This window comes from Pieris brassicae, chromosome 4, assembly GCF_905147105.1.
Source record: "Pieris brassicae chromosome 4, ilPieBrab1.1, whole genome shotgun sequence".
Classification (NCBI taxonomy): Eukaryota; Metazoa; Arthropoda; class Insecta; order Lepidoptera; family Pieridae; genus Pieris; species Pieris brassicae.
In genome coordinates this window covers 12,360,787-12,378,447 of record NC_059668.1, presented here as the reverse complement: position 1 = coordinate 12,378,447, position 17,661 = coordinate 12,360,787, and the positions used below count along the sequence as shown (strand labels likewise).

Genomic DNA, 17,661 nt, shown 5'->3' with positions numbered 1-17,661 from the left:
GCAACTACGTCTAGAAATTATGAAATTTAAACTGAGACAACACAAAAACGCGTGCGTACTGAATGGATGACAGTTGCCAATTTAAATAGAACTAACATGCCAATATGCGGCGTTGCCGTTTTGACCATCGTCTTGTATAAACCGAATTTACAAAAGTGTGACCTCAGTTTGTTTGTATGGTAAAATTAGTTTCTTAGTTATGTTTTTTTTCGTACATTTACGTTAATATGCATATTGGCACCGAAATCCGTTAAATAAAATGTTATAACGTATAAAACACGTTGTAAATGTTTAAAGTTATCTAAATTATTTTTTATCAACGACTTTTACTTAGATTCAAAAATAAACAAAAATAGGTGATCATCTTATTTCTGTGGTTAAAAAAATGGTTGTCATGGTAACTTTTTAAAATTCATAAAAATATTTTTAGACATTTTCTTTCATGACAATTATTTTTTATTAATACTACTATTTTATTAGATTTACTTGATATTTCTTGATGTTTGTTAGGACTACTGAAACTTTGAAGGTGTCGAAACTTCAAAGTTGAAGGAAAAGAAAATATTCTTACAAAATTTTATTAAACATAAAACCGACGTATATAACATACTTTAATCTATTCTCTAATATCACAATTTGGTAAACTGAATTAAAATTAATTAGTTCAAGCCTGGAATCTTCTGTACATACACATAATAATTTTAAATATAATTCAAACATCTGTTACATATAAAGGCAATGAAACGTATTAATAAAGAGTGGCGGATAGTTTATTTCCAGTTCTTGAGAACTGGCAGTAAACGTAAGAGTAAAAGCATTTATAATGTATATTTTTTTGACGTTCATAAGTATACATTGTGTTACCTATATGTATAAATGATTTTGACTTTGACTTTAAAACGTTTCCATGAAAGTAATAAAGTTTTAACCAAATAAAGCTTATATTTAATAAAGCTTATGAAAAAGCACGCATGAATAGGTATAAAGGGTATATAAGAGTCTATTTACCATCATATCAATATTTCTAATATTATTCAGTTTATAATATTTGATAGGGAAGGATCTTTTATAATATTGATTGAGGATTTATAATATTGATTGAGAGGCGAATAAAAACCTAAAAGTAACATACGTAAGAGCTTTTACTTAGCGCGTACTCAGTAAACTCCTCTTTTCTTGGCGAATCCTTTAAGGTTTCTGTAGTTAGGCTATGGAATTCACTTCACCCCTATTCGCTTAGCTCCTTCTCCATCTTCGTTTACATTTCTTCTGTACAAACATAACCTGTCCTCATCGTATCCCTCACTTTCGTACTAACTACTAACAGGCGTTAGACTGATCTAAAATTGTCGTTATTCATGTGCACTTTTTATTTTTCATGTATCCTTATTTTTAGTCTAGTCTAATATGAATTATGTATTTTTGCGCTATTTACTTACCTTAACTAATTTAATACATTTTTTTTCACAGCTCCCTGTAAGAGATCGCGACAGAGTAAGGGCGACATTTGCCCACCTTTTCATTAAATTCTGTTCTTTTTGTATTATGTTAATGGAAGTGTTAATAAATAAATGCTCGGCTCAGAGAACTATAACTGAACAAAGCATAAGAAAAGTACAAGTAATGTTCAGAGTCAAGAATTAGCGGTAAGTATAAATCCCGTAGGACAAATTGGATTTGACATACGTGAGTAATACTTAGCGCTTAGACCTAATTATGAATGACCTTGAGTCCTTTTTATAAACTTCAGTTGAAGGTCAATTATGAAAACCTGGAAATATTTATTAACAATAAATGCTTTCCATTATTAACAAAATAGCTTAGATATTTTAGTTATAGATAAATATTACCTTATAATAAATTAATCTATATTGTACAAACATTAAATTGTTAGATTTTTCTGAAATTTATTGTCTACTTCATTGCCTTTTCTTCTGTGCTGGTTCAGCCAGGAATTGTTTGACACCTCTAAAGTAGATAGGGATATACTGTTTCCAGTCTATAAGATTCGCATCACAGGGATAGAGCTTTTTATCAGCAGAATTAAGACTAGAGTAGAGACCTCTCGTCTTGTCGTTAGTGATATTCCATGACTGTGAGCTGAAGAAACGAATAGTATCCAGGTATGATGCTAGTTTGGTTTGGATTTTGACGTACCTACAGAAAGAAAAAAAAGTATTAAGGTATGGATATATGTGTGTAATGTGTATATATATATACTGCATCAAATATATATATATATATATATATATATATCTATATATATATATATATATCTATATATATATATATATATAATATAATATATATATATATATAGATATATATATTTGATGCAGTTAAAACATGAGTTCCAGCGATCAATTTAATATTTTCTGAGAGTCGTTTACATTCTTATTAATTTCTACTATGCATTCTGCAATTTACATTATTTACTGGGTCAAAAACGGTACTATAAAATTAAATAGCTAAATCTAAAAAATACTAACTTATACACATACTATGCCTTATGTTTACATAAGTTGCCTTACCTTGCTGGTTTTCCAATAACGTAAAGGAATAAGTCAGCCAAATATGATGGAATTACTTGAAAGATGAGCGTCATGAGGAATAAAATCCATGATGATTTTGAAAATATCATTCCTGGTAGTGGCAGTTCATCTGCAAAAAAACAATTAATTAATAAACCTTTATACATGTACTCGTACTGTACGAGCCAAGGCTGTTCATTTTACTCAGTCAAGCTTTTTTAGTGTAATAAGTGTGGCGATTTCCTAAATCGTCGGAGTTACGCCCCGAGAGTATAGCTAGACGTAGGCTCTCTCTTCAACTGTTACTTTGCATTCATTCATTACATAGCAATTCATTAGTTGTGTATGTCTTACGCTTTCTTTACATAGACTTGCTTGATAGTTATATAGTTGCACAAAGGTGTAAAGACATTATTTTGATAGCTTTCACTCCATATAATCAGTGAATTTAATATTTTTTGCATTTCTATATGAAGTTCTAGGTAGTAATGTAGGCAACAATACTAGAAATTGTTTTGTGTGCATGTTTGCAATTATGAACGGGGAAACAGTCATGGCGTTAGACATACCGATGCGACTGCTTTATGGTTTGGGGTTAATTGGGGCTCACTTTGGAGATAAATATAGCTTATGTTACGTAATGTTATATGTCTAATGATTAATGAAATTTTAGAATGAGTTCAGTAGTTTTCAAGTTTATATTATAAACACAAAAATACCAATTATGTATTTACAATGTTCATGTAGATTAGCAGCAAATATAATGTAGTAAATGAGAAAAACTTACTATATCCATGTTTCACGCTCTCCGCAGTGTATAAAATAGATGTTTCCTTCAATGTGATTGGGTTACTTCCACTGCTGCAGCAATGGTAGATGGGTACATCCTTTGATCTGAAAGAAAACAATTATTTTAAATAAGGAAATCTGAAAGCGTAAACCATTTCGTGTTATATTCATATTACTTACGATACTTTTAATAATGCGTCAAATTGACAAATTTATAACTAAATTAACTTCGTCGAATTTAGTTATTTTAATCATTTGTTTAAGTGTTTCTGAAAAACTTACTTCTTGCAATTTGCACCACTGATGATGGTGAGGTTCACAACGTAGTCTATGGGTATGATTTCAAAGTTGTTAATTTTTTCACCGTAGAGGCATCGCACCCACCCTTTCGCGATGAGGGAGAGGACTGGAGTTGCGCCTTGCCAATTGTCAATCCAGCCTTCGACGGGTTCTTTTAAGGCAGCAGTTACTACAAAAAGTAATCACATACAAAATTATATTTCGAAATTTAAACTCCAATTCTTATATCAATTCAATTGATATGAAAGTTCTAATTTCAAAGTGACAATTTAGGTAATGAGACAATAATTTGCATAATTTTCAATTTTCTACATCATGAATTTTATAGAACTTTTACAATATTGTTCTTTAAATATTTATGTTTCTATTAAAATAGTTGTCTCCGTTTTTTATTACATTTATTTTAGATTAGGATACAAATAAACAAGATACAGATACTAGTTCAACTGGATTTAAATTTTGAGTTTTCGTATATCACTTACCTACTGACGGTCGAACGATTACGCACGGTATGTCGCCGTGGTTATCAACAACAAAGTTTTCAGCAAGTGCCTTTGTGAATGTGTATGTGTTTGGGCGACCATCTGGAATAACCATAACATTATATACAAGAAATATACATATGGCATCTTTCACATCTTTTACAAAATAGAAGAAATTAATTCTACATTAATATATTAGATTTTACATTTAACGACGCGCTGGTACTCTATAATTATTTATTAGCGCGATTCAACGTTTATACGCAACTTCGATGTTGATCTCGCATTGACATCGCTATATTGCGATCGCGCCCTACATCATACTTAAATTGGGATTGCAATAGCTTTTGAGCAGTTTTCACGCTGTTTTTCACAATTTTCTTAGACTATAAAATTAATTTTGTAAATTTTGTACATACGTAAAGGTACGAAAAACATTAAAAATTAAGATTTGGTGATAAGAAGCCTTACCTAAAATTTCGGAATTAAAACATTCGTTGGGGTCGTTGCTTTTAATCATGTCGTAAACTTCGTCCATAGGCTTAGGTGGAGGGTACATTTTCTCTTCCACGTGGTATCTCTGCAGAGATGTGTTTGAAAAAGCCGTTGACATGTAGACGAAGGACTGAAATTTATATATACTATTATAAAATTAAATTGAATAATTATATATGCTACTACATAATTAAATTCAAAGCTGTATTTGTACGTTTTGTGGAATGTAGAAAATATTCGATCTTTTAATTTCACTAGGATTTAGTTTTTTTCATAACTATAATAAATTATGTTCAACAGTTTAAACGTGATAACTTAATGTGCGAAAACTTACTTCCAATTGCTTCATTTTTTGCGCCAATTTCAGAACTTCCTGCGTGCCTTCTACGTTAACTTTCATAGCAACGGATAACGGTTCGTTAAATTTAATTGTTGCTGCTAAGTGGAAAACAACGGACACCTGAAAGATACAAAATAATATTAATAGTAATCTGGAATAATAATAATAATAAGCCTTTTTATTTCCTGTTTTACAATAGTTGGTAGTTGCTATATTACAGTAAACAAAAAAAAAGTATTCTGTAGTTAATACCTAAAATATTATTTTACTTCCTTAATAAAAACTGTCGATTTCTTTTCTCATTTAAAATGTCTCAAAATTGATAATTATATCAACAATATTTATTATCAAAATATGTTTGTTTTTCCCATTCTCTAGACGCTCAAATATTTCTATTATTAATTATTATACAAACTTTTGACTTTTATAGTAGCTTGTATATATGCTTAATCTTTACACAAACATTTTAGAAAACCAAATTAAATGAAACCCTTTCTTTCTTATTAGTTTTATCATTACCTCTTCAAACAGCATTTCTTGATCCTCAGGGCTAATTCCGAGTGAATCAGCTACAAGATCACCATATACAGGAACAATCTTTTTGAAGTCTTGGGGCCTCTCGTTTCTAAGTCGTGCAAATGGCTAAAAGGGTAATAGTATCTTAATAAGAATGCTTGTACGACTTTAAAACCTCATACACAAATTTGAGATACGCTTATTTTGCTAATTATAATTAAATAGAAACTCAATTTCACTATACTTTAAAATTCATCAATGATATAGACAGATGGAAGGAATAAAACAATAGGGATATGAATCCACTGTGTTCTTAAAAGGGTACCTTGTTTATTTTTAATCATATTATTAGGGTTGTGTCTATTTTGTTTTTAAATTATGAAATTACTGAAACAATACAATGATGAATTTCATGCGTTGACAATAGATATTTTGAAAAGCTCACCTCAGTTTCAAGCATGCTTTTTATTCTGTCTTGAGCAGAAACACCTCTCTTCTCCCGTATCAGCATGAACACTTTGCCAATATCATTGCAACTGTATAGAAGCTTCTCTATAAGGGCCTAAAACATTGATTATATGATGGATGTAAAGAAAGCTTGTTTTAGTTTTGTAAACTTTCTATCAAAAATTATGTTGAATCTCAAGTTAAAAAGTATTGCTGTCTGATTAAGTTCGCAGAACATATAATACGCTATTTAATATGTACTGAAAGTTTTAAATTAATTTCATTTGTAATTTAATTTAATATATTTTCTAAATAACTTTATAATGTACGTACCTTCCCAAGAAAGCCAGTCCCACCCGTAATGAAAACATTTTTTCCGGCATAGTACTTGGACACTGATGAGACGTTCTTCGATTTCATATTCTGTTTTACCATTTTGAACCTAGAACAAAAATTTAAATATAAAAATAGTATTCTTCAGGCGTCAGTTCAGGCCCTTTATTTGATGAGGCATTTGTGCACAGATGATAGACATTAATAAATGCTGTAGCTTAATAACTTATCAAACATTATGCTGGCACTGTTTTAACTAAAGTATCCTTTCGTCTCTTTCTGTGAATATTTATTTATTTTATTTTATTTTATTAACACTTCGTTACATTACAATTAAAAAATTGGACATAATTAAATCAAAAAGAGGGCAACTGGCGGCCTTATCTCTTCCAGGCAACCACTGTGAGTATAGAAAAAAAAGTATTAAATTACATAAGGAAGGCAAGAAGTGCAAAAATACATATTACAGATAGTTATAAAGAAGAAACTAAACAGGAACAAAAAATAAACTAAACTGATACTGGATGACATGAAAAACAAAAAGTAAAAAGTGCACATGAATCACGATAATCCAATTCAAGATCAGTCTCACGTCAGTTCGTAGTTAGTACGAAAGTTAGGGATACGATGTGGACGGGTAATGTTTGTACAGAAGAAATTTAAACGAAGATAGAGAAGGAGCTAAGCGAATAGGGAAGTGAATTCCATAGCCTAACTGCAGAGATGTTAAAGGAATCGCCAAGAAGAAGAGTTATGAGACGGGATTTCAAGGGTATAGTTTTCGGAAGAGCGTAAGCTATAGTTATGGGCTCCCAAAAATTTGAAATTTGTATATGTGATGAAAAGACACGAAAAGATCTTTCTTTAGCAACGGTTCAGTTACTTATTTACTTACTACTTATTTTTTCGAACAATAATTTTAAATTTTTAAAGGGATTTGATCCCGTTATTGTGATCGTGATCATCACGATCTGTGAACATGCACCACCAGACGGAGCAGCTAAATTTACGATATATCAAAAACGATAATGAAAAATCAAACTTTGGTTCGAAATGACCTGATTATTTTTTAATTATATTTATCTAATAGATAATTATACTGAATGAAACACGCATTGAGGACATGATCAGTAATTAGGCAATGTATGATCGATTGATTTTATTTTTATTTTGACAAAATAGATTTAAAATATGGACTTGATATTGATAATGGGCCAACGTCTCTAGGTTGCGCATTATCTTATTATGAATGAAGCAATATTGGACATTTATATTTAAATATTCTCAAAATATAGGTTAATATATATATATTAAATAAACAATATACCTTTTTTATTTTATGTAATATAAATATTTATTATGAATTAGTTTAATTCTACTTTGGTAAATGTGATAAAATTTCGCCGTAGGACAATTACAACTTAACTGTAAAAATAGGAAATAAATAAATAAATAAACATTATTATGAACTAAAAACATGAGTGTTTTTCCTTTAAATCTATTAAATACGGGAATGAATTGTTTTGTTGTTTGACGGTAATCTATTATAGCAAACCCTCATAGTTTATTAAATCACTTTCATATAAAAATGGAAGGAAATTTAAAAATTTAATGACAATTCAAGTCTCAGTGGCGCATAGCGCATAGTTCACTAAAATCGATGCACTAATAACAACGTAAAATTTACAAAGTAGTAAGAAATGTTTAAAAAAAATTCACTAAATCACAAATCCATTATTTCATTTTCTAACTGGAAGTCACTAAAAATATGAAAATGCAATTCTTACCGATGCCACTACAATTTCACAATAAATTGTTTTTTTGTATGCTGTTCCCTATCTCCGGGTGGTAACTGCATATGTTATGTCTTTGCAGTTACTTATAAAGACTTCATTTGATTTAATCTCTGTATTAATACTGATTTTAATTAATTACAAGATAAGCCGATTTTCTTATCAGCATCTTATATGAAATGCTCGTACAACATTAACGAAACCTAAACAGTACCCAAAATCGTTCAACACTTAGATAAACATAGATCAGAAAGGCCAGTATTCCATGTAGGACTACAGTTCTATGGTAAGGGTAATCACGTCTGTCAATAGAGTTTTCTTCGTGTGGTCGCAAATGACATTTGGTCCTACAGTAACGGGTTGTAGCGCCACTGAATTATTATTTATTGTTAGACCGGAAGCTAAAAATGGCCTGGCCCTTAATTAGTCCTTCAATCTGGAATTATTTCATAGTACAGTTGTATCGTTCTTTTGGTGAGTAATTGATTTTATTGCTATTTTCGGACAATAACACATTCTTAAATATACCTAGAAAGTACATACATTATTTCTGACTGATTCAAGTCTGATTTTATATTTTTTTTTGGGTATTGTAATCAAATGCTTCAAATTCGATTCGAATTCTAATTATATTGTAATTGGTGTGTATTCAAAATAGCGGCCTGGTAAGAAAGTCATCAGGCCAAAAAGAAGGTGGACTATTGGCAAATATGTCTCTAACATCTTCAAAAGGAAAGAAAGTGGGTTTCACTTCCACGTGGGTACAAAGTTCCCATTACTCCTAACATATAAGGTATGTTAAATGGAAATAAAAAGGCTTTATTTTTATTATAAATGTCAAAATCTCAATCTCCGAGGGTACTTAGAGGTTGGAGCGGTCCAATCAATTTACGAATGCTTTTCTGTAGCTTTTTACACTCCAGACTAAATAGGTTAAGGTTAAAGAGGTTTAGCATAAATACGCTTATTTTTAATATTTCCAATCCTTCTACTATTATCTATTAGTATCCATGCTTGACGGAATTACATCCAATGGGTTTTCCCCTATACCATCAACTATTGCAATCGTTATCAATAGTTACAAAAATCTTATTGATTTATTTTAATCTCTTTGCGTTTCCGGTGATATGTTTAAAATCGATTAAATTGTAATTAATATTTTTAAGTAATGCTAAATTTATCCGTACTAAATGATTTAGCTTTTACAATATTAAAATCTTTACATAGTACATCTACGCGCGGTTATACCCGCATTATCAGTCGACTTGTAATATATAGGTTGCCTTATTTTATACCGAACACATAGTCTCAATCGAAATCTGCAGTTACCGAAAGTACCGCATTCAAGTAAACTCTTTAACAGTCCTTACGGAATCTTCAGTCAACGGGTTTTAATGACACGCAAGGAAATAAAACAATTTTTAAAACGATTTTCTTTGCATAAACAAAACATATATATATATATATATATATATATATATATATATATATATATATATAATATATCTATCTACACGCTTTTATCGATTGCTAGAATAAAACATTAAATTAGATTCTTGGGCCTGGCTTGCTGGATAACTTATATTTGACTAAGTTAAAGTAAAGATGAATTGAATGGTGATTTTTTGAAGAATTCAACATTTCCTGAATATTATTACAACCGTAAATACTACCAATTGTTGATATTGTATTTTCGTTGATCTAGAAAAATATCAACGATCCGTTTCACCATGGCATAGGGAGGATAACTCACTGACACATAACGCGAAGGAGAAGGCCGACCTTTTTAGTTGCCTATATGCGCAACGTCTTAATCGACTTTAGACTCGAAAGTTAAAAAAAACACGTTTGTTGCTACTCTTCCCTTCGAAAACTCTCTCCTTCAAGACTCAGTCAGTACTGTACTCACATAGCGAATCAAGTTCGCGGTCATTTGGGACGAAAAAATAAATAGGCTAAACTTCGCAACTACAGCTGAGTTTCATTATGGGACATGTACACAGATTACAAACACCTCGACGGCCATTATTTTTTAAGGTACTTTTACCGCCCTTAACCACTATGTAGAACTAGCTACCCCTCACGTATTGACAAAACAAATCGACTATCCTTCAAGAAAAGAGCGTACCAATTCTGGAAGTTCAATTCGCAAGTGCATTGCCAGCCTTCTGGCAGTCTTTGTATCATTAGTCATTTAATATTAAATTAGCCTTCAGCCCGTTCGCCCTCTGTTTTATAAAAAATACCCTCTAGACAGAGGTACAAATTTAATCATTACCTACACTTGATCGAATTGCATCAGTAAGTTTAATATCTGCAATATAATTTGTGACCTACCACCGTGAATGTTCATTTATGGCGTGTTTATTAGTATCCTTATAAACTCGCCTTTAAGTAATGATTATGATGGACTCACAGATGACTGCCCAATCAGACCCAAAAATAGAGTTTACATAAAGTTTACACAATAGACTAACCTTCTATTGTTTAATTAATAGATCAAATTAAAAATATACAAGCCTAATCATTACGAATTAACTTATTTCCAAATAAAGATGTTATAACCGTTCATTGCCATATGATAAAAAATCTACGAGACACTGATAAAACAATATGATTACGGGAATTAGAATACGAAAATTATCAAGTGATTAGCAATAGATACCAATGGCTATGTCTCGTCACCTAGTGTGTTTGTATCGATGGGTTTTTTCTATAAGTGCATTTAACACACGATTTTACAGTAAACCCCAATCAGTGGCGAGACTTAGACGCAGAACAAGTAGTATTAACTTGTTTGTACAATGATAAATTTTGCTTCGTAACATACTATTGAATGTTCTACCATCTACCAATAAAATATGGCATATTTTTTATTATAACTTACATTAATCTTAAAATGTATATTTAAACAATAAATAGGTTCTGCTTCAATTAGTCAAGGTGAGGATCATCCATATGGTCTGTGTCGTATTACAATAGCGAGTTTAGTCACGTGTATTTTTATATTACACTGAACAGATTACGAAACAAACTGAAAACATTGGCTTGGGCCAGTTAATGTTAGTTTTATAGCAGAAAAAACTAAGAGTTCTATAGAACATGTCCATAATATTATACACATGAAATATTCATACTGGGCATGAAAAAATGCCCAGTATCAAACGAGAATGAGAACTTCAAAATACTGTTTGGGTTCGTTACAACAATCTTGACTGACTTTTAACTCGATTCTAACAATAAACGAAGCTGGGCTGCACCATTATGACGCGGAAACGAAACAGTTCATTACCTGGATACGACCGTCATCGCCAATTCCGAAGAAAATGAAGACGATTTTGGCCGCTGGTAAGATCATGGGTTGTTTTTTTGGGTTGAGTTCTGAAACTATGGAGCCATGTGATAGAGGATCAGGGGGACTTTATTCGTAGGCCAAATAACAAAGTTCGTAGGCATGACAAACCTACGTGACAAGTCCAGAGTTGCGATGGCTTCAAGAAGCTAGCTACGAATTGTTGTAACGTCCTCTGGGAAATTATCGTCTATAACCGTGTATTGGTGACAATGTCGAAAATTAAAATGACATTTAATGAAATATAACTGCGTAACTAACTTGATACTCAGTATCACCTTTTATTGAACAACCTGTACCTGCACAACGAAGGTGTCGAACATAAAATTACACATTCTTTAAAAATAAATAATTATAATACACTGAATATACAACTCAACATCAACATACACCTGCCCTTGGGCACATACAGCTCGAAATCTTTCAGTGCGAATGTGTCGCTATAACTGAAGCAGCCAGAGCCGTGCAGCGGTTAGGAATTAATAACTTTTGTATTAAGTTCGTATCCGACAGTGCGTCTGTGCTGATGGCGTTGGTAAGCAAAAATACCAACAGTAGACTGATACTGGAGTGTCACGATGCACTGGAGGCAATAACCCTGACAAACAGAGTTACCCTGCAGTGGATCAGGGGACATAGTGGATCACTTGGCAACGATGCTGCCGATGAGCTTGCGAGAAGAGGCTCGGAGATGAGGCCTGCAGGTCCGTATCCGCTCCTTCCCTTATCCTTCTCGCAGGTGCGAGCCTGGGTATGCCAGAGATCCACAGAGCTCCAACATCAACGTTGGTCACAAGGTGCGGGCTGCAGACAGTCCAAAATGGCTCTGCCAGCAGTCAACCGACAGCTTACCAAACAACTTCTAAACTTGAATAGAATAAATCTGAAAACAATGATAGGATAATTACGGGCCATTGTCTCCTTAATAAACATCTTTATGTCCTAGGCGCGACAGACAGCCCCCTGTGCAGAGGCTGTTTCAGCGCAGAGGAATCAGTCACCCACGTAGTCCTGAAATGCGAGGCTGTGACTAAGCAACGTGTAGAAATCCTCGGAACAGTGAGGTCGCTCCGTGAAGCCTGCGAGGTGCCCAGGAGACTTCTGTGCTTCTGGAAGGAGTTAGGCTGGTTTAGTTAGCCAGGACTTTACGCACAATGGACCTATTGAGCGTCTAAGTGCGGAAACAGAGTCCACACATACATACATACACATACACTGAATATAATGTCGCTGAAAACTTGTTCTGTTATTTTGGTAAGAAAAAAAACATAACATAATTGTTCTGGCCCTTGGTTCGCATAGATACTTGGCGTGACCATCTGTTCCATGTATATGAGACCACTTGGGTTCTCCACTAAAGACATTCAGTAATTAGCAGGTTAACTGTGACTTCTGTTTTGTATATAGCTGATTGTACCACGCCATTACTAAGAAATAGACCCTCAAGGTAATAACAGTACTGAAACGCACAGTTAGATAAGTGCTGCCGTGACCCATGCCTATTTGCTTCTGCAGTAAGTAAGTATGGTAGACTGCGTAAAAATCGCCTCCAAAGTCTAAAAATCGCGAGTTTAATAACGATTTTATCAATATCAGTTTACTGCTCTAGTGACTGAGGTACAGCGACAATTATTCCAAGAACTTTGTTCTATTGCCACCGTCCCTATTGTAAAGAAATTTATATGTACTTATCATTTTAATTCAGTAATAATCTAGAGGCGCTTATACCTTTTATGGGTCATGGCCTCAGTTTGCGTGTTTCTTTGTTATTATTTTTATTAGACAGTTTTCTGACTTCTTTCTACATGTGATACATTTTTTAGTTAAGGATGTAGATTTTCACACTAAGTTAATCTTTTGCGAACAGGTGTTATTTTAGCACAAATAAGAAACACACAGAGAGCCTATTTATTAACTAAAAAAGTTATTTATTTATTTATTATTACGTAAACTAGTAAAGACTTTAAAGAAGAAGACTTTAAATAGTAAAATTAGGTATGTAACTGTATCTGAAAATATATACAGAAAAAAATGTGTAGCTGAGAGCAGAAATTTCTAGAACGTTACGAGATTTTTATTACAACTTTTTGTCCAATAAGATTCTCACTCTTAGAGTGATAGAATCATAAACGATATTGTATGCATTTTATTAGGTATAGTTTAACGCTCAGACTAAGACAATTATTATATTGTCTTTATAGAAAATTTTCATATCTATTCACAAAAGCTTGTCAGATGGCACGCGTGGGTTGCGTGGCGGTGGCTTGCGGCTAATTCGCAATCAATTGATTTTATCTATCACGTCATTGTGATATCTTTAGATTATTATTATATTTCCTGTGATTCCCAAACGCCTTTAAGCATGTTAATGAAGCTAATTATCATTAAGATAGTTAAAATACACATATATAAAACATGCAATGATACTACCCATATTATATCTGATAGCAAGTCTGCCATAGAGTAAAAAAGACTACATACAATATAATTTAACATTTTATTTTATTTTAATATAATTTTTTTTCATAAAAATTAACACTGATTTTATGGACGTTATTTTATAACAAATAATAATAAATTGAGTTACAAAATTCCATTCTGTTTTTCTATTGCATTAAAAGTATTTTTATGATCCTCATCCGTCTAATATACACTTTATGTAGCCTACTAGACAGAATTTATCACACAACTTTCTAAATAAAGAAACATTTTTACCAAATAATATTGTAAAAAAAAAGTTCACCTTAACAGCTCAGATATTGATGAATCTTTTTCCAAATATAAAAGCTTTAATACGATTGGCGGGTCGTGAAATCTCGGAACTATTAAGTAAAAGTAATAAATTAAAAAAAAAATTAAAAAAATACTATTACGGCTAAGTGCCTGGTAATAGACGCACGGTATTACGGTTACATTGGTACATTGGAGAGTGGGGCCCCTAAATTCACGAGGCCCGTAGCATTTGCTACTCCTGCTACATGGCTAATCCGGCACTGATGGATCACCTTTATTTTATTTTTTTGTAGCCAAGCTTACATTTCAAGGATCGACATGCTCACTTAAATGTCATTGTTTGTGACGGCATCCATGCGTCAGGTTGTCTGTCTCCCTGGTTATGGGGGGGCCGTTGGTTGGCCATGCGTGAACTATTCGTGAACGAACTACTTGTGGTGACTGGTCGTACTTGAATTCGTGTATGCGGTGATGTTAGTTATTTCGACTACGTATTTGCGTGTTGGTCCCACGAGAATGTTAGTGCATACTCCTATTTCACCATTCCTGCTGATAGAGGACCAATTTTGTTTTTAATTTATTTTATTATTATTAATTACTTAAGATGTGGCACATATATACCTTGCTGGGCAGGAAACTATAAACTAAGATATTAAAAAAAATTCAAATTGTTGGCTCTATGCATTATGTTAACTTATTAAAATTACAGCCGGAACTTGATAAAAAAACGATAAAATAAAATTACCTAAATATAATTAAATGATTTTCACGCATAATCGATTATTTGTGATCGTCACATGAAAACTTAGTACATAGACGTGTTCACGTATCGGTAAAAACGCTGAAATTTTAAAATAATAATACAATTATTATTTTTGTGCAGATATCAAAGGCTAGTGTTAAACGATTACTACCGATGGTTTGGCGACCACTCTCAAGTCTGAAGTTCTGCGTTCAAAACTTGACTGTTCACCAATAGTTTTTCTGTAAAAATAGCTGATCTGCCTTAATAACGCCGTTAATATTGGACCTTTTGTGTAGCACTTACGTATAGGATTTTTAGAAAAATAAATCTTAAAGGAAATTAAAACACTTAGATTTCTTTTATTTCTATAGATAAACAATTTCATTAAAAGGAAAACTCTACTACTACTACGACACGTAACAATACTTTTGACGCGCATCACCTCTTTGTGGAACCAGCTGCTCGTTGAAGTATTTAAATTAAGCTCGACTAAAGGCCTAACTAACTAAAGAAAGAGCGTACCGAATATTAAAAGGCCCGCATCACACTTACAACCCTTCTGGCAGTGGCGCCTATGTCCCACATGACATCCACTACATCATTATTATCATCATATCATCCACAGGCTCCATCTCGTTTGCCTCTTGTTCTCTAAAAAAATATTTTGAATGGTCAGATTTTGGAAGCTTTATTCACACATAAAAACAATTTTAAGTCATACGACCAAAGCTCTGTGTGGTTTAGAAAAATATAAACTGTTTGTACTTATTCTGGCTTAGTTTCAGTATTTATGGCAAGACTAGCTAAGAGCACGGATTACTAATGCTCCGCATCAAAATAGTGTTGGGTTAATAAAAAAAATGGTGAGGTACTCAGATATGTATTGTGTGGCTGAATTTGCGAATTTTTACTTAGTCTACAGTAGGAAGACCACGCGGCTGTATGTGGAGGAGGCGATGGCAGCGGGTCCCGGGAGCGGCTCATACGTGCACGAATCTGGTCTGACAAAAGCGCAGGTAAGAGATGCGCTTGTCCGTCTAAAGCGAAAGCTCTCGGCAGGCCCAGATGGCATACCAGCATATATAATGAGGGCATATATTTGTTCAATATATGCCTGCACAACGGTTACTTTCCAGATTGCTGGAAAATCACAAGAGTGATTTTGCTCCAATTAAATATTGATAAATGTGTCATGGTGACGTTTAGTCGCGCCAAATTGCCTCATCATCGTGAGTACAACGTGTCAGGGTTCTCAAGCGGAAAACGTCAGTAAGAGACATAGGAGTGCAAGAATGGGATTTTTGCTTCGAAGGGCAAGCTTGTACAGTGCTCTGGTTAGAAGTATATGTAGAGTGTAAGTCGTCTGTGTGGACACCGCTGTACCGCTGTCTTATGTTGGAGCGCATACAGAATAAAATTGCACGACACCTCTATAGCAGATTGTATGGTGTGTATCCCTTAATTTACCCAACATTGTATTGTCTTTGGTTAACATAGCTTTTACAGATTGAAAGAAAACAATTTTTTAATCGGATTAAAGCTATTTGTATTATTATAAACTTATAATTATTTTACATAATTTTTAATTTTAAGATTTTCTTACCCAACATTGTTTGTCTTAGGGATATTGGTGTACAATGAATTGGAAACCAAACGGGACTTACAGTTGGCCTACTACGTACTGAAGGTCTTGAGGGCTGTAGTTTGTAACCCAAGTGTACTCCAAGAATTGGGTATCTTTGTACTTATGAGATATGTGTGACGGCGAAGGGCTACGCTATTTGCGATACCAAAGGCAAGAGGATCTGTTGCACATATCCCCGTTATCCAAGACGTTGCGCCTACTGAATGCTGTCTCCGTCAATTTCGCCATATTTATATGTTTCCACAGTGTTCACAGTGTTGTATATTAAGTGTTTAATATCAAATACTTTATAATATTTTTTAACGTATTAGCATAGTTAAATAGTGTATGTATTTCTGTAATAAATAAATATGTTTTTCTTTCTCGTTAAAGGTTGAGAGAGTTTATTTTGACTGTATCAGGCAATTAAAGCAAAACGGTTAATGAATTAGATTCAGAAATTTGAAGAGAAGTTCAAATGTGTGTCACTGGTTTTTAATTATTTTTACGACCCATGTTTTATTCACGTGAGAAAATGTAACTCTTATTAAATAAGCAATCATTCACATTTATTATTACTACAATAGTAATCATAAATATATTAAAATAATGAGCAGTGTTCGCCTAGTGGCTTTAGCGTGCGACTCTCATCCCTGAGGTCGTAGGTTCGATCCTCGACTCTGAACCAATGGATTTTCTTTCTATGTGCGCATTTAACATTAGCTCGAACGGTGAAGGAAAACATGGAGAGAAAACCGGCTTGCCATAGACCCAAAAAATTCGAAGGCGTGTGACAGGCACAGAAGGCTGATCGATTCGATTAACAAATGATCATGAAACAGATACAGAAGTCTGAGGCCAAGATTTAAAAAGGTTGTAGCGCCATTGATTTATTTATTTTATACTAACTTAATAATTAAAATAATAAAAAAAATTGGATCTTATTAACAGTTTAAGTCCTAAATCGTGCAATTAATAATTATATTTATTTTGTAATGGTGATAATGAACATTTCGTGCGTGATTCTTTTTATCTCACTATGGATTTGTTATAATCTGATAATATTAATAAAGCATTTACCGACCTTTGGCTATTATACCTATTAGATTTAAAGCTAATTATCGTGTATCTATATTAATAATGTTGCCCGCAACATCGTCTGCAGGAAAATATTTATTTAT

General features: G+C 32.9%; 1 protein-coding gene across 1 annotated transcript; it reads right to left on the bottom strand.

The window, feature by feature from the left end:
• Window positions 1-882: 882 nt before the first annotated feature.
• LOC123709047 (putative fatty acyl-CoA reductase CG5065) lies at window positions 883-8,105 on the bottom strand. Its single transcript, XM_045660135.1, has 11 exons — window positions 8,021-8,105; window positions 6,234-6,342; window positions 5,899-6,015; window positions 5,457-5,579; window positions 4,932-5,057; window positions 4,574-4,727; window positions 4,103-4,204; window positions 3,603-3,789; window positions 3,319-3,425; window positions 2,532-2,661; window positions 883-2,157 (listed from the first exon to the last, which is right to left on the bottom strand). The coding sequence occupies exons 2-11, from the start codon at window positions 6,333-6,335 to the stop codon at window positions 1,920-1,922; spliced, it is 1,386 nt and encodes a 461-aa protein (XP_045516091.1). The 5' UTR covers window positions 6,336-6,342; window positions 8,021-8,105; the 3' UTR covers window positions 883-1,919.
• Between the last annotated feature and the right edge of the window lie 9,556 nt (window positions 8,106-17,661).